At 37.4% G+C, this 17033-nt stretch overlaps 1 protein-coding gene across 3 annotated transcripts; it reads left to right on the top strand.

The window, feature by feature from the left end:
* The first annotated feature begins 380 nt into the window (after positions 1-380).
* Positions 381-16059, top strand: ralbp1 (ralA binding protein 1). 3 transcript variants are annotated; one of them, XM_005801967.3, is made up of 10 exons: positions 381-444; positions 2732-3034; positions 5266-5697; positions 6956-7305; positions 9414-9575; positions 10719-10850; positions 12469-12579; positions 12672-12793; positions 12872-12992; positions 14209-16059. In XM_005801967.3, exons 2-10 carry the CDS (start codon positions 2785-2787, stop codon positions 14515-14517), a joined length of 1989 nt encoding a protein of 662 aa, XP_005802024.1. In that variant the 5' UTR covers positions 381-444; positions 2732-2784; the 3' UTR covers positions 14518-16059. The 3 variants fall into 3 exon arrangements, with proteins under 3 accessions (XP_005802024.1, XP_023191747.1, XP_023191748.1); XM_023335979.1 differs by lacking the exon at positions 381-444 and adding an exon at positions 451-538; XM_023335980.1 differs by lacking the exon at positions 381-444 and adding an exon at positions 459-545.
* The last annotated feature ends 974 nt before the right edge of the window (positions 16060-17033 follow it).

The raw sequence follows: 17033 nt of genomic DNA, 5'->3' as shown, positions 1-17033 counted from the left end.
TATTTTCTTGACCTCAAAATGACAGAAAACAACATAACAACAAAGCTTGTGTACAAATAATTAGTGTCATTTTAATTTTTGTTTAAAACATGTTTGTTTGTCATTCAGTAAAGTTATTCACAGTGGGTGGAGAAGTCAGATATTTTATTCTATCGAAAGTAGCAACATTTAACTATAATAAAAAGTGTAATATAACTACTCCTAATCCCCCCTCCCAAAAAAAGATTACTTAAATAAATGTAACTGGGTAAACTGAGTAGTTACTATCTACCTCTGGATATTAGACATTTGATTTTTTTTACTTGTCTGGTCTGCTTTACCCAAATATCCATTTTAACTTCATTTCCCATGACGCACTTGTGCATTCACGCATGCGCTGTAGAGTTTATTTGGTATATACACACAACCGGAAGCTCCTCCGTGGGATTGCCCGACCAAGACTTGGTAAAGTTTATATTCTTTTAAATCTTACCCTCTAAAAAATCAAGAACGGCTGTCTGAAAATAAGTTTTTTGCATCAGCCTGTGAATTTATGAAGGTAACCAGTAAGTATTTATGAATATATCAGCGGGTTTTTGTCGTAACCGACATGTTTCCAGCTAGCTGAAGTAACGTTAGCAGATGGGCCCCTTCTCCATTCAGACCAGAGCTTCACTTTATGGCTGTTTGAAGGAAAATGCGCTTCAAATTACGCATCGACAACAAATTGTGGTATTATAACAGCAGTATAATTAAACAGGACTGGCTGTGTGGAGTTAGTTTGCTCAGATGGGGCAGAAATTAATTGTAAATTGTGATGTCGATCTACCAAAGCAAACAAGGGGGAGATTAAAGTCGACGCTGCTGATGCTGGTTAGTCGTTTTCTACAGTTTAAGTCAGTGTTATATTTACACAGCGGTTTGTATAACTGGTCATTTCTGTATTGTTGTATTGCGCCACTTTTTTACTTTACACATAACAGCTGCGTTAGTCCTTAACGCCACATCTCCTTTTAGGGTCATTTCAAATGCTTCCTAATACACTTTACAGCAGCTCAGGTTCCTTTTTGTTTTCGTTGCTGCAGTAATAAATCAACTTACTACCCTGCTTTTCAAGCTGTCTGCAGGCATCAGATGCATGAATGGTGGGGTCACATATGAATAAATGACTGTATGTTGTTGTTTTTTGAATGGCAGAAGCCCCATCTGCTGGGTGGAGGCCACATCTGCAATCAAGAGGTTGTTGTTTATTTGGGCTGACTGGGCTTTAAGTTTGGAGTTTGCAAATCACTTGCATAATATTTCTGCTTGCTCAGGTTGAGATTAGTCGGTTCTGCTTTTGTTTCCACACCTGAGATTAAGATTCGTGTTAGAAAATGTGCCAATCATGTTTTGTTTTAAAATATCTAAGCTGATATGGGGTTGAATATTTTACTACTTAAATCCTGATCACAAATTAAGTAAAATTAAGTTGCTATTTAGATTTTTAGTTAATAGTTGGCATATTTCCAAATCATATTTCTCTATTTAGACCCATTCAGTAAGTTAGAATATTATTAAAAAGTCATATAGATTAATTATACAAAGATTGGTGTTTTAACAACTTTATTTCTCTTAATTATGATGATTTCCTGATAGGCGCTAACAAAACATGGCATTTAAAATTAGAATATTACATCAGATGTACATAGAAAACTATATTTGTAGACAGAAATGTGTGCTTAATGAAAAGTATGTTTAATATTTGCATGAAACTGCTTCACTAAATGTCGGGAACAAAATGACAGAAATTTCAAAATGGTGGAGAAATGACAGAAATCACACTGGATCTTTGATTGTTTGTCACACACAGACATATTTTGTTTCTTTTTGCAAAGTATATATAAAAGATAACCAATAATTATCAGTTTGAGTTGTATTTTATTCTAATTCAGCAATAATTTGTATCATATCAAGACCTGCAGTTGTTACTTGAATTAAAAGGTCAGTAAAAAGATAAAAAATTAATGCAATTTATACTTCTGCCATTAACAATTATTGAAGTAATTGATTATTCTTACAATTAATCGGATAAAATATTGGCCCATTCTGCAGCTTTTTCATTTAACAACTTTTTAAATGCAATATTATAAATAAACTGGAACACACAAATAATTCATTTTTTAAATAAAAAAAAGTGCTACAGCTAACATTTAATTAATTTAAAAATTAATTTATTATTTTGACAAGTAATAGACTAATTCGATAAAAATGGGCACATTTGGGGGCGTGACGGATAGCGCGACCCGTGTTTGGAGGCCTTGAGTCTTCGACGCGGCTGTCGCGGGTTCGGGGGTACAAAAAAAATGGGCACATTCTGCAGATTTTTTATTTAATTACTTAAGCTTTAACATTAGAAAAACATTACATAAAAATACGTTTTTTATTTTGAATTAAAAATGTATGTATATTTTAAACAGTTTTGACTTAGTTTCTGCTCTGAATATGTTCTTTCAGCATTTTGGCCTTTTTTGGGTCTGTGTACTTCAGTTAATGATTACTTGATTACTAAATTAGTGAACAATTATTTTTATAATAGATTAATCACTACTAACTGGACTAAAGCCCTAAGAATTTGCTTCAATACCTTTCACTGATTACTTTAGAGTTACTTTTTGTCAATCAGGTCACATTAAAATCAAGATCTACTGTAGGACAAGTGTTGCGTTGACTCCTGTTGTTCCTATTTCCACCCATGTCTCCACCTGTGCAGGTGCGATGGGGTCTTGACGTGTCAGTCAGTGGAGCGATACGACCAGACCAGACATGACCGAGTGCTTCCTGCCGCCCAGCAGCAGCCCTGCAGAGCAGCGCCGGGCCGATCACCCCGGAGGCGTGGCCCGCACCCCGAGCTCCGAGGAGATCAGCCCCACCAAGTTCCCGGGCCTGTACCGCACAGGCGAGCCATCGCCACCTCACGATGGACATCATCACGAGCCTCCAGACCCGTACGTCTCAGACGACGACAAAGAGCACAGCAAGAAGAAGAACAAGTTCAAGAAGAAGGAGAAAAGGAGTAAGATGTGGCTTCACTTTCTGACAGTTTTGATTTTACTTGTATAGCACATCTCAGGAACAATCCTAAAAATACAAAGTCATAAAACAATGAGTTCCTGTAAATCTAGGCTAAAAACCCACCTGTCCAGAGTTGCTTTAATGATAAATGAAACTCTGAACAACATTTTGATGTGTAACGACAGCACTTGACAAAAGGTAATGTTTACTAGTTTACTCTGTAGAGGAGTGACATTGTGATGACTCCCCGAAGGAAGGAAGTTTCAGAAAAGGCAGAAGTTTTTAAAAAGCCAGAGGTCCAATTTCAAGGTGTTAAATTACAAACACACTACTTTTAAATCCATTGAAGGAAACATAGTTACTTGATTATGCTATAAAATAGCACTATATACCTGGAAAACGCATAATACCGCACCTTTACAGCAAAATTCATGGCTGAGCACAGCAGTCTTACTCTCCTTGCTCATCTTTTTACTCATTTTTGCGACTCTGCATCGCTGACCGCAGCATAAGACTGCTCTGCTGTGAACTCGTTAACCCTCCACATGAGAGACTCTTTTAGGTCAAAATTGGTAATGCGATTAATCTGCATTATGTAGCATTAATGTGTTAAATGTTTTAGATTAAATGCATAATAAATGTCTGTTTGCAGCCATTTTCATGTCAGAGTCCAAACATTGAGTTGGGGGCGTGGCCAGCAGCAACTTATTTGATTTAAAGTGACAGGAGGACCTTGAAAAGCTAATAGGCAGAACTGAGCAGACTAAAATCTTATTATTTATGAATGATTTTGTGCAAAATATGTAGCCAAAGACCCTTTCCTAACGTGTTCAAGGAAGCATAATAGGTCACCTTTAAAGTAATTAGAGCTGGTTAAAGACTTTTGCACAGAACTGAACGTTGCTGATACGGCAGGACAGTGCATTTATGGAAACAGATAAGAGATGTTTCCACTTTCCCATCCTGTTCTCGCCCATAGCGTGGGCTGTTTGTCCACTTTGTGACATCATTTTTCCACATATGGAATCAGCTCCCACCACACACTGAAAAAACACAAAACTTAAATACCAAAAGTATTTTTGGTCTAGTTTCTAGTGCAAACATCTCACTACACTTGATATACAAAGTGTATAGACAAAACTAACTTACAAGTAATTTTTCAGTAAGACATAGGAGCTTGTTTTAAGCTATTAATTCCATAATATAGATAAAATAAATACTTATTTCTCTAAAAATAAGACATTTTTCCTATAAGTGAAATAATCTGCCAGTACCAATAGTAGTGGTATCAATATCAGAGGTGAGTAGGATACCCAAAAGTTGTACTCAAGTTGGAGTAGCACTACTTCAGCATATTTTTACACAAGTAGTTGTCCAAGAAATTACTCAAGTAAGAGTAAAAGGTATTTTGTAAAAAGTCTACTCAAGTACTGAGTAACTGATCAAATTATCAATCATTTAATATTTAAAAATTCCATAATCAGATGAACAATAAAGTAAAGTTAAGTGGAAATTGTGGTATTTTAAGGAAGAAATTGACAATAATTCATATAAATAACAAAATTAAAATTTTCCAAATCGATAAAAAACTTATGAAACTTTAACAAAAACTGCAAGTGTGTCTCTGTGTCTGGTAGATTTTTGGTTAAACATGTTTGTTTTTTACTCAATAGGTAGAAAATCCAGAAATTTTACTCAAGTAAAAGAAGAGATACTTTATAATAAAATGACTTAAGTAAAAGTAAAAATACTCCTAAAGTATATTTTTTCCTAATTAAGTCTAATTGAATAAATGTAAGTAGTTACTAGCTAATCCTGATCAATGTTAAGTAGTTATTTATCTAAAACAAACTTTCATATCTTACTGAAAATATATTCCTAAGTTAGTTTTGTCTTATTTAAAGTGTAATAAGATATTTGTAGTAGAAACTAGAGTTGGTGAGATTTTGTGTTTTTGCAGTGTAGTGACCCAGTGAGAGAAAGGAGGGAGTGGATGATTCCCAGTGAAGGTGTGGAAGAGTCGACTGGCTGGAAATCTACCTAAACGACGTGTTTTTACAGAGGAGAGGTGCTGAGGGAGCTGAGCTAAATCAGTGGCTGACCTCTTTTCCCCGTTCTCTCTCTTCACTCTCTTCCTGTTTCTGTTTTGCTGCCGTCGTCGCTCTGCTGTTGGAGTGTTTGATTTTTTTTTCCTCCTCTCAGATTTAACCCGGTTTCTTCCTCGTGTTACAGCTGAGGGATACGCCGCCTTCCAGGAGGACAGCTCGGCGGACGAAGCCGAGAGCCCGTCCAAGATGAAGCGCTCCAAGGGAATCCACGTGTTCAAGAAGCCCAGCTTCTCCAAGAAGAAGGAGAAGGACTTCAAGGTGAAGGAGAAGGGCCCCAAGGAGGACAAGGCCAAGGAGAAGAAGTCCAAGGACCTGACGGCCGCCGACGTGGTCAAACAGTGGAAGGAGAAGAAGAAGAAGAAGAAGCCAGCCTCAGAGGCTGAGCCGGTCCCGGTGGAGACCCCCACCGTCAGACCCATCTTTGGAGCGCCGCTGGCTGAGGCTGTGAAGAGGACGGCTCTGTACGACGGCATCCAGCTGCCGGCCATCTTCAGGGAATGCGTGGACTACATCGAGAACTACGGCATGAAGTGTGAGGGCATCTACAGGGTCTCAGGTATTCAGTTTAATCTGTTTATCATGCAGCACCAGTTCACAGTTTATCTATAAAACACAATTTCATTCAATTATGATGAGCCAAGGTGTTCAAAGTATGGTCCAGGGGCCATTTGTGGTCCCTGGAATCTTGAATTGACTACAATTTAAGAATAAATGAGGACAAAACTCAGATTTTTTTAGATGTGGTTGATATGGATTTAAAGTTTTGTTACAATAATAGCAGAGTTGGTTAGTAACTATTTAGATTTACTCAATCACATTTATTTGAGTAATTTTTGGCAAAATATTACTTTTAGGAGTATTTTTTACTACACTGTACTTTATTTTTTATTATTCAGTATCACTACTCTTCCTATAGTAAAATTTCTGGATTCTCTACCCACTGAATGAAGAGCAAACATGTTTTAACTAAAAATTTCCTAAAAGTGTTATATTGAAATAAATTGATTTGGAAAAATGTTTCTTTCTAATTTCTAACTTACTTATTTTCTGTATAAGTTATTGATATGAATTATCTTCATTTTGGTCTTTAAAACACCAAAATTGCTGCATAACTTTATGTTTTGCTCAGTTTGATGATGTAATTTGTTTGATCTGTTTCTCAGTACTTGACTGACCTTTTTCCAAAAACTTTTTTACTTTTACTTGAGTAATTACAGCTAATTTTGACTTTTACTACAGTTAAAATATACAAAAGCAGTGCTACTTTTACTTGAGTGCAATATTTGGGTACTCTACACACCTCTGAGGATAACTAGCCAGCAAAGAGCTAGCTAACTAGATATCTTCTTGCTAGTTAGCTAGCTTCCTTGCTCGCTAGTTAGCTACCCTAGTTTGTATGCTAGCTAACTAGAGCAGCTAACTACCCTTGCTAAATAGTTAGCAAGGGTAGTTTGCTAACTACCCTGATAGCTACTGTATTCTTGCTAACTAGCTTCACCCTTGCTAGCTAACGTGCCAGCTAGCTATACTCAAGTAAGAGTAGCACAACTTCAACTTATTTTTAGTGTAGTAAAAGTAAAAATTAGACCTCCAAGAAATTATTCAAGTAAGAGCAAAGTTAGCTAGCTTTCCTTATATCCATCATGGTTAAATGCAAATTTATGTTTTTCTTAGGAATTGGTTCACTTCTCTTTCCAATCCATATGAGTCTTAAGTCTTAAAATTCTTTCAGAAAGGTTTTAAGAGGTTTTACATTTGAGTTGTTAAAACCTGAAGAACCCTGGTTGTTAGAAAAAAGTCTTTCTTCATGGCAGGTATGAAGTCCAAAGTGGATGAGCTGAAAGCGGCCTATGACCGGGAGGAGTGTCCCTGCCTGGAGGAGTACGACCCGCACACGGTGGCCAGCCTGCTGAAGCAGTACCTCCGGGAACTGCCGGAGAACCTGCTGGGCCGGGACCTTACCCAGCGCTTCGAGGATGCCTGCGGCCGGCCGGCGGAGGCTGACAAGCTGGCGGAGTTCCACAAGCTGCTGGCTGAGGTGCCGGCGGACACCCGCCTGCTGCTCTCCTGGCTCGTCACGCACATGGACCACGTCATCGCCAGGGAAACGGATACCAAGATGAACATCCAGAACATCTCCATCGTCCTCAACCCGACCATTCAGGTCTGCAGGAGGGAAAATATCTGGGTCTAGATTTATCTGCTGTTAGTCTAAAACATCTGTTCATCCATTCATTGATTTATCCATCCATTAGTTCATCCATCCATGCATTGATTCATCCATCCATTGATTAGTTCATCCATCCATCCAGTAGTTCATCCATCCATCCATTAGTTCATTCATCCATCTATTGGTTCATCCATCCATCCATTAGTTCATCCATCCATCCATTAGTTCATCCATCCATCCAGTAGTTCGTCCATCCAACCACTAGTTCGTCCCTCCATTGGGTTATCCATCTGTCCATTGGTTCACCCATCCACTGGTCGGAACATCAATGCATCCGTCCGCCTGTCTGTCCGTATATCCATCCATCCATCCATACATCCATACATCCATACATCCATCATACATCCATGTAATCCATGTAATCCATATAACCATAATTTTTTCCATCAATAATTCATCAATCTATTGTTTCTTTATCATCTATCTATCAGTTTGTTCATCCGTCCATCTATCCACCCTGTGCTTGTTGTAGTTTCCATATTTAAAGTATGTCCATCATATAAATGTGGTTAATTATTTTAAATCTGGGCGTTATGTCATGTAGCGGTATAGTGGTCACCCTGTTTCCTGAAGCTTTAGTCCTTGATGCAGCCGTCCTGGTTTGATTTCTGACTTTGCTTCGTGTTTCCCCCATTATCCTTTTTGTCTCTCTGCCCATTTCCTGTCTGGTAACTCTCAATGGAGACAACTAATGCCAAAAAATCTTCAAAGTTAGACTCATAAAATACCTTAAAACTTTCTGATTTTGAATCTGGAAAGTATGAAATTATGACGTAAAAAGTTAGTAGCAATTCTGAACGTTCCCCTAGCAACAAGCTCAGTGAGTTTTTTATTGGTTCTCACATGAGTTCATGTCTGACCCCCTGGCTCAGTTCAGTGCAGCTAATTTATCCCCACTGGAGCCGTCTCTACGGCTGTTCTACTTATTCTGAGCCAGAAACACGTCTGTTTAAATAAACATGCAGGAATCCAGGATCAGTGTAATGAGGACAAGTAAATATTAAGAAATTTATAGAGAAGCTGCTCCAGAAACCTTTCAGCTGGCAGGTGGAAACATTTCACTCTGCAACGGACACCAAGATGAACATCCAGAACATTTCCATCGTCCTCAACCCGACCATTCAGGTCAGCAGGCAGACCGGACCGCAGGACGGAAAATATCTGGGTCTAGATTTATCTGCTGTTAGTCTAAAACATCTGTCCATCCATTCATTGATTCATCCATCCATCCATCTATTGGTTCATCCATCCATCCATCGGTTCATCCGTCCATTGGTTCATCCAACCATCCATTCATTGGTTCATCCATCCATCCATTCATTGGTTCATCCATCCATCCATCCATCCATCCATCCATCCATCGGTTCATCCGTCCATTGGTTCATCCAACCATCCATTCATTGGTTCATCCATCCATCCATTCATTGGTTCATCCATCCATCCATCCATCCATCCATCCATCCATCCATCCATCCATCCATCCATCGGTTCATCCATCCATCCATTGGTCCATCCATCCGTCCATCCATTGGTCCATCCATCCGTCCATCCATTGGTTCATCCATCCATCCATCCATCCATCCATCCATCCATCCATCCATCCATCGGTTCATCCATCCATCCATTGGTCCATCCATCCATCCATTGGTTCATCCATCCATCCATTTGTTCATCTAGTCATTGGTTCATCCATCCATCCATTTGTTGGTCCATCCATCCATCCATCAATCCATCCATCCATCCATCCATCCATCCATCCATCCATCCATCCACTCACTCACTCACTCACTCACTCACTCACTCACTCACTCACTCACTCACTCACTCACTCACTCACTCACTCACTCACTCACTCACTCACTCTCTTTCCCTCCATCCATTAGTTCCACTTATTCTGAGTCAGAAACCCGTCTATTTAAATAAACACATCTGATCTAGGATCAGTGTAATGAGGACAAACAAATATTCTGGATTTTACATAGAAGCTGCTCCAGAAACCTTTCAGCTGTCAGGTGGAAACATTTTGTTCTCCTTCCTTTCAGATTGGGAACCGTGTTCTCTACATCTTCTTCACCCACGTGAAGGAGCTGTTTGGGGACGTAGTCCTGAAGCCGGTGGTGCGGCCGCTCCGCTGGTCCAACATGGCGACCATGCCCGCTCTGCCTGAGACCCAGGACAACATCAAGGAGGAGATTCGGCGGCAGGTTGGTATCAGTCCACCATCTTTTTCTCGTTTTCATCGGCTCAATGTATAAAGAAGGGAGCATGATTGCAAAAGAACTGTTAAAGTAGTAACTTTTCGGAGTAGTTTTTACCATAAACTACTATATTTAGACTTTTACTTGAGCAATACTATTGTGAAGTATAATCCAGTATAAATTTCTGGATTCTCTACCCACTCAATGAAAAACAAACACGTCTTAATCAGAAATGCATCAAACACAAACCTGCAGTTTAAGTCAAAGTGAGACCTCTTGTTTGTACACAAGCTTTGTTGTTCTAGAGTTGTTTTCTAGTTTCATCAGTTTTATGTTGAAAAAAATATTATGTTAACGTTTCTTCTGGCTTAATTAGTTTTTTGTAATTATTAGTAGTTATAGTATTGTAGTTATTTATTTGTCTTTAAAATAACAGCCTTTGCATATAATTTTTTTTCTGTCTGACATTGTAAAATAATAAATAAGAAATCATGATACGGTAGTCAGCACTTAGTAGCCTTTTTATCAAATACTTTTTTTATTTTCACTAGAGTAAAATATGTTAGCTTACTTGTGTATTCTGCCTACCTCTGATTAAAACGTAAGTTTTATTTATTTTTTTAACCATTTCCCTGGTTTAAAAAAAAGAATCAGAATTGTAAAAATTTGATTTTTTTTCCCCTCCTGATCTTAAGTTTTCTACAGGACAAAATTCTAATATTGTTAATAAATGTAATTGTATTTACAGGTTTTATGTTAAATTAAATTCCTAACTTGTGATTAGATCATGATTTTAAAATTTTAGGGATCTTTATTTTTATTTTATAAACTTTGTTAGAAAAAAAGTTTATTTTTTACAGCTTGTGAGCACAATCATTTCAAGAAGCTTTTACATTAGAGTGAACCTCAAAGATTTTATTTCTTCCATGGTTCTAATTTATGTGCTTCATGTTAACCTACAGATAAGTCTGACCTGAAATGTCCAGAAAGGCATAAAAACTAACAAAGAACAGTGTTAACTTAATAAGTTAACAGTAGGAACCCAGACTGAGTGTTGTTACAGCCGTTTGTTGTTGCGTTTGACGCCTGTATGCTTGTCCAGCTCGTTATCTTGGACCAGTGTGAACCAGTGAAGATGTGTGTGTCCAGGAGTTCCTGCTGAACTGCCTGCACAGAGACCTGCAGGCGGGCGTGAAGGACCTGTCCAAGGAGGAGCGGCTCTGGGAGGTCCAGAGAATCCTGACGGCTCTCAAACGCAAGCTGAGGGAGGCCAAGCGGCAGGTAATGCTCCCACTCATCTGGAATGATCAATTATAGATGAAGGAAAACTCAGGAGACAAAAACCCAAAGCAGACATGTAGCTGTTGCTGAATCCTGCATGAGTTCAGATTTATCCATTATTAAAATGATGGAATTTAATTGTTTTAATCAATAACTGCAGCTTGACCATTAGGCTTATAACAAGACATTTTGCCCACAATACAAATAAATTAATCTGCCAGTGGAACCAGAACATTTTCATCAATATTAAGGAATTATTTACCTAAAATAAGCTCTTATTTATTTTTGTTTTGTCTTATTTCAATTGTACATTTGCACTAGAAGTTAGGCTGAAAATACTTGATAAAATGTAGTTTTTCTGCAGTGTGTCATTTGAAAATTGTCTCAAAACAACAATATTATAGTTTATTACAGTAATTACTGGGACAACACTGCAAAAACACAAAATCTTACCAAACATTTTTGTCTGGTTTCTAGTCCAAATATCTTCTTTTTGTCTTATTTCAAGTGTTCTAACTTACAAGTAATTTTTCAGTAAACTGTATTAGTTTGCTTTAAGTCAATAATTTCTCAATAGTGATGAAATTGTGCTAGTTCCACTGGCAGATTATTTTACTTATAGCAAGATATTTTTCCCATGTTATTTGAAATAATCTGCAAATGGTACATTTTCACCAATATTAAGGAATTATTTACTTAAAACAAGCGTACATGTCTTTCTGAAAACTTACCTGAAAGCTAGTTTTGTCTTATTTAAGTGTAGTAAAACATTTGAAACTAGAAACCAGACAAAAATACTTCATAGGATTTGGTGTTTTTTCACTGTGACATTTTAAAAATGGCCTTAAAACAACAATATAATTTATTGCAATAATTACTGGGACAACTCTGCAAAAACATAAAATCTTACCAAATATTTGTCTCTGGTTTCTAGTCCAAATATGCCTGAAGTAAAACTAAACTAACTTACAAGTAACTTTTTAGCATTGTTTTAGTTCTAGTTTTTCAATATTGATAAAAAACTAGAACTTTTTCATCAATATTAAGGAATTATTTACCTAAAATAAACTCATATTTCTTTATGAAATATGAGCTTATGACAAGACATTCTCCCCATGTTAAAAGTGAAAAATCCAATTATGGAATAAGAAATTTTATTCAATTTTCATGAATTATGGATGTGCCGTGGTGGCGTAGGGGATAGCGCGACCCACTTTTGAAGTCTTCAATGCAACCGTCGCGGGTTTGACTCCCGAGCCTGGCGACATTTGCCGCATGTCTTCCCTCCTCTCCTTCTCCCTTTCCTGTCAGCCTACTTTCAAAAAATAAGGGACACTAGAGCACACAAAAAAAATAAAATAATAAATATATATGTATATATATATATATATATATATATATATATATATATATATATATGTATATATATATATAAAATAAAAAATTCATGAATTATTCACCTAAAACGATGCTGAAAAGTTGCTTGTAAGTTTGTTTTATAATAACATATTTGAACTAGTATCTAGACCAAAAATACTTGGTAAAATTTTGTTTTCTTTGAATCTACATCTGATTTTCCTTATTTCTATTCTATTCTTTTTCATTTGTGTTGTTTCAGGAGTGTGAGAGTAAGATAGCACAAGAAATTGCCAGTCTCTCAAAGGAGGACGTGTCCAAAGAGGAAATGACCGAGAACGAAGAGGAAGTAATCAACCTGCTTTTAGCACAGGTGACTCAGTCATACACTTTTGTGCGACTAAATCAACAGCATGCCAATAAATTCCGCATTAAAATTCTGCACAACTTCTTTTGGGTGATCAGGAGAATGAGATCCTGACCGAACAGGAGGAGCTGATCGCGCTCGAACAAGTGCTGCGGAGGCAAATCGCCACCGAGAAGGAAGAAATCGAGAGGCTGAGGGCGGAAATCGCCGACATCCAGAGGTAAGAGAAGAACAGAGAATCATTTTAATTATGATTATGTGATTATAGCGTGGTAACAGTGGCGTGTTTCCCCATCAGTCGGCAGCAGGGTCGCAGCGAGACGGAGGAGTATTCCTCAGACAGCGAAAGTGAGAGTGAAGATGAGGAAGAGCTGCAGATGATACTGGAAGACCTGCAGAAACAAAACGAGGAACTAGAGGTGAGAAACGTTCAGGATGGTTTAACGGCTCCATGCTAGCCTGTTTGTGGCATCAAGAGTGTAAAGTTAAAAGAAATGCTTGATAAAACTCTTAAGAGCTTGCAAATGTATTCCTACCCTTTAAACTTTTTTTATTTTGAAACAAAAATCTAACATTCATTTGTGCTTAATTCTATTTAAGCCTCCAAGAAATTATTAAATTACTACAATCGTCAACTACTTTAGTAATCAATTAATCGTTGACTAAAGTTTACAGACTGAAAAAAGAGCATTTGCTAAAAGAAAAACACACTGACAGCAGTAATTAAACCAAAACTGTACAAATATGTTACATATTTGCATTTAAGATTCAAATAAACCATCCAGTGGCTTAACTTAGCTTCACCTGGTACATATTAAGTAAAAAACCTTACTTAATATGTACCAGGTATTAAGGATGGAATCCCCTTTTGCATCCAATTATTAATCAGTTAATCCAAAAACTAGTTAGCAGATCAGCCCTACACTATATTGATAAGTTAAGCAGAAAGAGCTGAACCTTTCACATGTTGATGTTAGAAGTATATTTTTAGCTGCATCGTTTGCTACAAATGATTAAGGGTTCACTAAAGAAGTGCTGTGTTACTGGATGTTATACAAAAACACAAACAGGAAGCGTTTAAATAAAAAAACTGCAGAATTTGGTGATTTTTGTATCAGATTAATCGTCAGAACAATCAATCAACAGGATAATTGATTAATCGTGAGGATAACATATTAATCGACAGAACAAGAGGTTATTTGTCTCAACAATCAATTAATCAACAGAATAATTGATTAATAGGCAGAACAAGCAATTAATTGTGAGAATAATTGATTGTGAGAATAGTTTATTAATCATCAGAATAATTTATTAATCGTGAGGATAATATATTAATAAACAGAACGATCTATTAATTGTCAGAACAAAATATTACTTGTCACAACAATCGATTAACAGAATAATTGATTAATAGTCAGAATAAGCAATTGATTGTGTAAATAATTGTCAGAATAATTGATTAATCAACAGAACAATCAGTTAATTATGAGGATAATAAATTAATCATCAGAGCAATTGATTAATTGTCAGAACAATATTTTAATCAACAGAATAATTGATTGATTGTGGGAATAATCAATTACTAAAATAGTCGTTAGTTGCAGCCACTAAAGTATTGACATTGTTTCCTTCCAGAACAAAAACACCCACCTGAACCAGGCTATCCACGAGGAGCAGGAAGCCATCCTGGAGCTCCGGGTCCAGCTCCGCCTGCTGCAGAGCCACAAGCAGCAACAGCAGCAGCAGGAGCTACCCGTCCCGCCGCCGGCCGAACAAGCTCCTCCCACTCAGCCGAGCCCAGAGGCCCGCAGCGAGGAACAAACCAAACGCTCCATCTCCACCGTGGCCGCCACTGGAGACGCACCCGCCCCAACCAACGGGAAGCCGCTGAAGGATCCTTCAAAGCCGTCACCGAGCAAAGACAGACGAGACACCAACATGTGAGATGAGCGACAGTCATCACCGCAGATGGTCAGTTCACCTGTAGCATTGGTTGCCAAAAACAGGAAACTGAACACCTGTATCCTCTGCGGCATTCTGACTTTGTTTCCCTTCACTGCAAAACAGAAAACCTAGAAACGGAGTAGCAACTGTCTCAGATGACTGGCTACCTCTGTGGAAACTCCCAGGGACCATTTCATTTAAATCTGCTGTGCCAAGCCTGTTTAAAGGAGGATTAGAAGGTGACGATGATGGATGTGAGAGAGATTAGAGTTTATTTTTCTCTGATAATTAAATCAAGAAATTATCACAAAACGTAAGATTGTTGCAAGTCCCTCAAATTTGACATCACCGACCACTGTGCCATAACTCAAGTCGCCAGAGAACCACGAATACAAGCGCTGGAGGACTTCTGATCGGTCTCTCTGTATATTTTAAACTTCAGTATCATTCTAACAATATACATACACTGCAAAAACACAAACCTTACTCTAGTTTCTAGTGTAAATATCTTAGGACCCTTTAAATATGACTAAATTAACTAACAGTTAGCTTTTCAGCAAGATACAGGAGCTTGTTTTAGGTCAATAATTACTGACTTCTGTTGGTAGATTATTTCTTGTATTTCATAATAAACGGGCACTGCGCTGTTACCTAGCAACCCCAGCCAAGCCCAGCCCTTCACGTAGCAACCCGGTTCTAGTTCCGCTGGCGGATTATTTCACTTATAACATGGGAAAAATGTCTTATGAGTGAAATAATCGACCAGGGAAACTAGTACTTTATCGACAATATTAAGGAGTTATTTATTTAAAACAAGCTCATATATCTTGCTGAGAAATTATTCATAAGTTACTTTTGTCTTATTTCAAGTGTATAAAGATATTTGTACTAGAAGAAAGACAAAAATACTTTGTTTTTGCAGTGTGTCATGCTCAACAAATGCCCTGATTTAATTTACAGCTTTTTAGTGATATATATAGCTCTATTGCTGTTTTTGGAAATGAAAACTGGAGCAGAAAAACCTCAATTCCATCACAGCAAAATGTAAACAAGTGCACTCACCGGAAACATGGAGATTTACGTTTAACGTTGATGTAGCACATCTGTGGGTATGTTTTATGTGGGATGTGTGAAAAAAACCACTGAAGGGTGTTTTAGGTTATTTGTGTGCAGTTTATTTTTATTATTATTATTACAGTTGTGTTCCATCATTTCATCACAGATCCTTGACTCCTGGAAAGGACTGTCATCCTTCAAATGCAATTTAAAGCAAAGGCATTGCCTTTATTGTAAATTATAGCAATGTATTTTGAGCTCTTATGTTCTCATGTTGATTTTTATATCATTACAGATTTGTAGAGATAATTATAGTGTGGCTGCCCATGCTTTCGTCTCAGGCTGGATATAACTGTATTAATCCTGTGACTGAAACCTACACAAAAGCTTCTCCTGGGGCTATTTTCACATTGTTTGGAGCTTTTGTACCAGACTGTTGCTGGCAGACTAATGCTGTGAAGAATAAAGTGTTGATCTGAATCTCTGCTTGTTGCTCACAGCCTGAAAGTTTGGGGGTTTTACTCTGAAAGTGTCAGAATTTTCCACTTTTTAGGTCCCAGTCTAATTAAGTGTTCCCTTTTAATATAGGGGCGTTGGAGAGTGATCCAGAAGCAATAAAACTGGTTCCTTAAAAGTATTTTTGTCAAATGTGCCAAAAAATCAGCGAGAAAACAACAAGCTTAAATTCTGACTTTTTATTAATCTCAAAATTTTGATTTTTTTTCTCAGAATTTTGAGATTACAAAAAGTGAGAATTCTTTTTGTTTCAGTTTTCATAATCCTCTTCCATATATTTGTCTAGTTTAACCTGTACACTATTTGTACCGCACCTTTCTGACATCATTAAGTAGGTTAATCCATCCTCCATCCATCCATCCATTTTCTTACACCCTTGTCCCTAGTGGGGTCGAGAGGGGTGCTGGTGCCTATCTCCAGCTAACGTTCCGGGTGAGAGGCGGGATCATTTTCCTCTAACATAAAGAAATTAAAGAGGATTCTGCAATCTGCTTTCTAAGTCTTTGGGACTCCAGAGAACCACAGTGAGTGTCTTTATCCACAAATGGTGAAAACATAGAACATGTTAAAGCAGTAACTGGGTAAAAATTACTTCAATGGGACAGATCCAAGACCAAAAACAACACAAAGACCCATTTTAAACATTCATAAAAACATCCTGATGATTTTTTCTACATGTTGCATAAAACTGATGCTAAATATAGGAAAAACATCATAGCAACAATGTCCAATCATTGCCTCATGACCTTAAATGTAAGTGCTTAAATCTCAAAAACAAAACTTTTGGAATGGGCTATGCAAAGTTTTGAATTGATTCAAATTGAAATGTGGCTGAATTGAAACAATTCTGCAAAGTAAAGTAGGCAAAAATTCCTCCTGAGCAAAAAAACGTTTTTGGTACATTATTTATTTGGATACAAATACAACTCTTCTACAATATAATC

Source organism: Xiphophorus maculatus, chromosome 6 (genome assembly GCF_002775205.1).
Source record: "Xiphophorus maculatus strain JP 163 A chromosome 6, X_maculatus-5.0-male, whole genome shotgun sequence".
Lineage (NCBI taxonomy): Eukaryota > Metazoa > Chordata > Actinopteri > Cyprinodontiformes > Poeciliidae > Xiphophorus > Xiphophorus maculatus.
This window is presented reverse-complemented; position numbering and strand designations above follow the sequence as displayed.

Bases quoted from the DNA above. Each gene is read 5' to 3' on its own strand.
- ralbp1 (XM_005801967.3), top strand. From the start codon at position 2,785: ATGACCGAGTGCTTCCTGCCGCCCAGCAGCAGCCCTGCAGAGCAGCGC. The intron at 10,851-12,468 runs GTAATGCTCCCA...GTGTTGTTTCAG, and splicing joins TGAGGGAGGCCAAGCGGCAG to GAGTGTGAGAGTAAGATAGC. The intron at 12,993-14,208 runs GTGAGAAACGTT...GTTTCCTTCCAG, and splicing joins AACAAAACGAGGAACTAGAG to AACAAAAACACCCACCTGAA.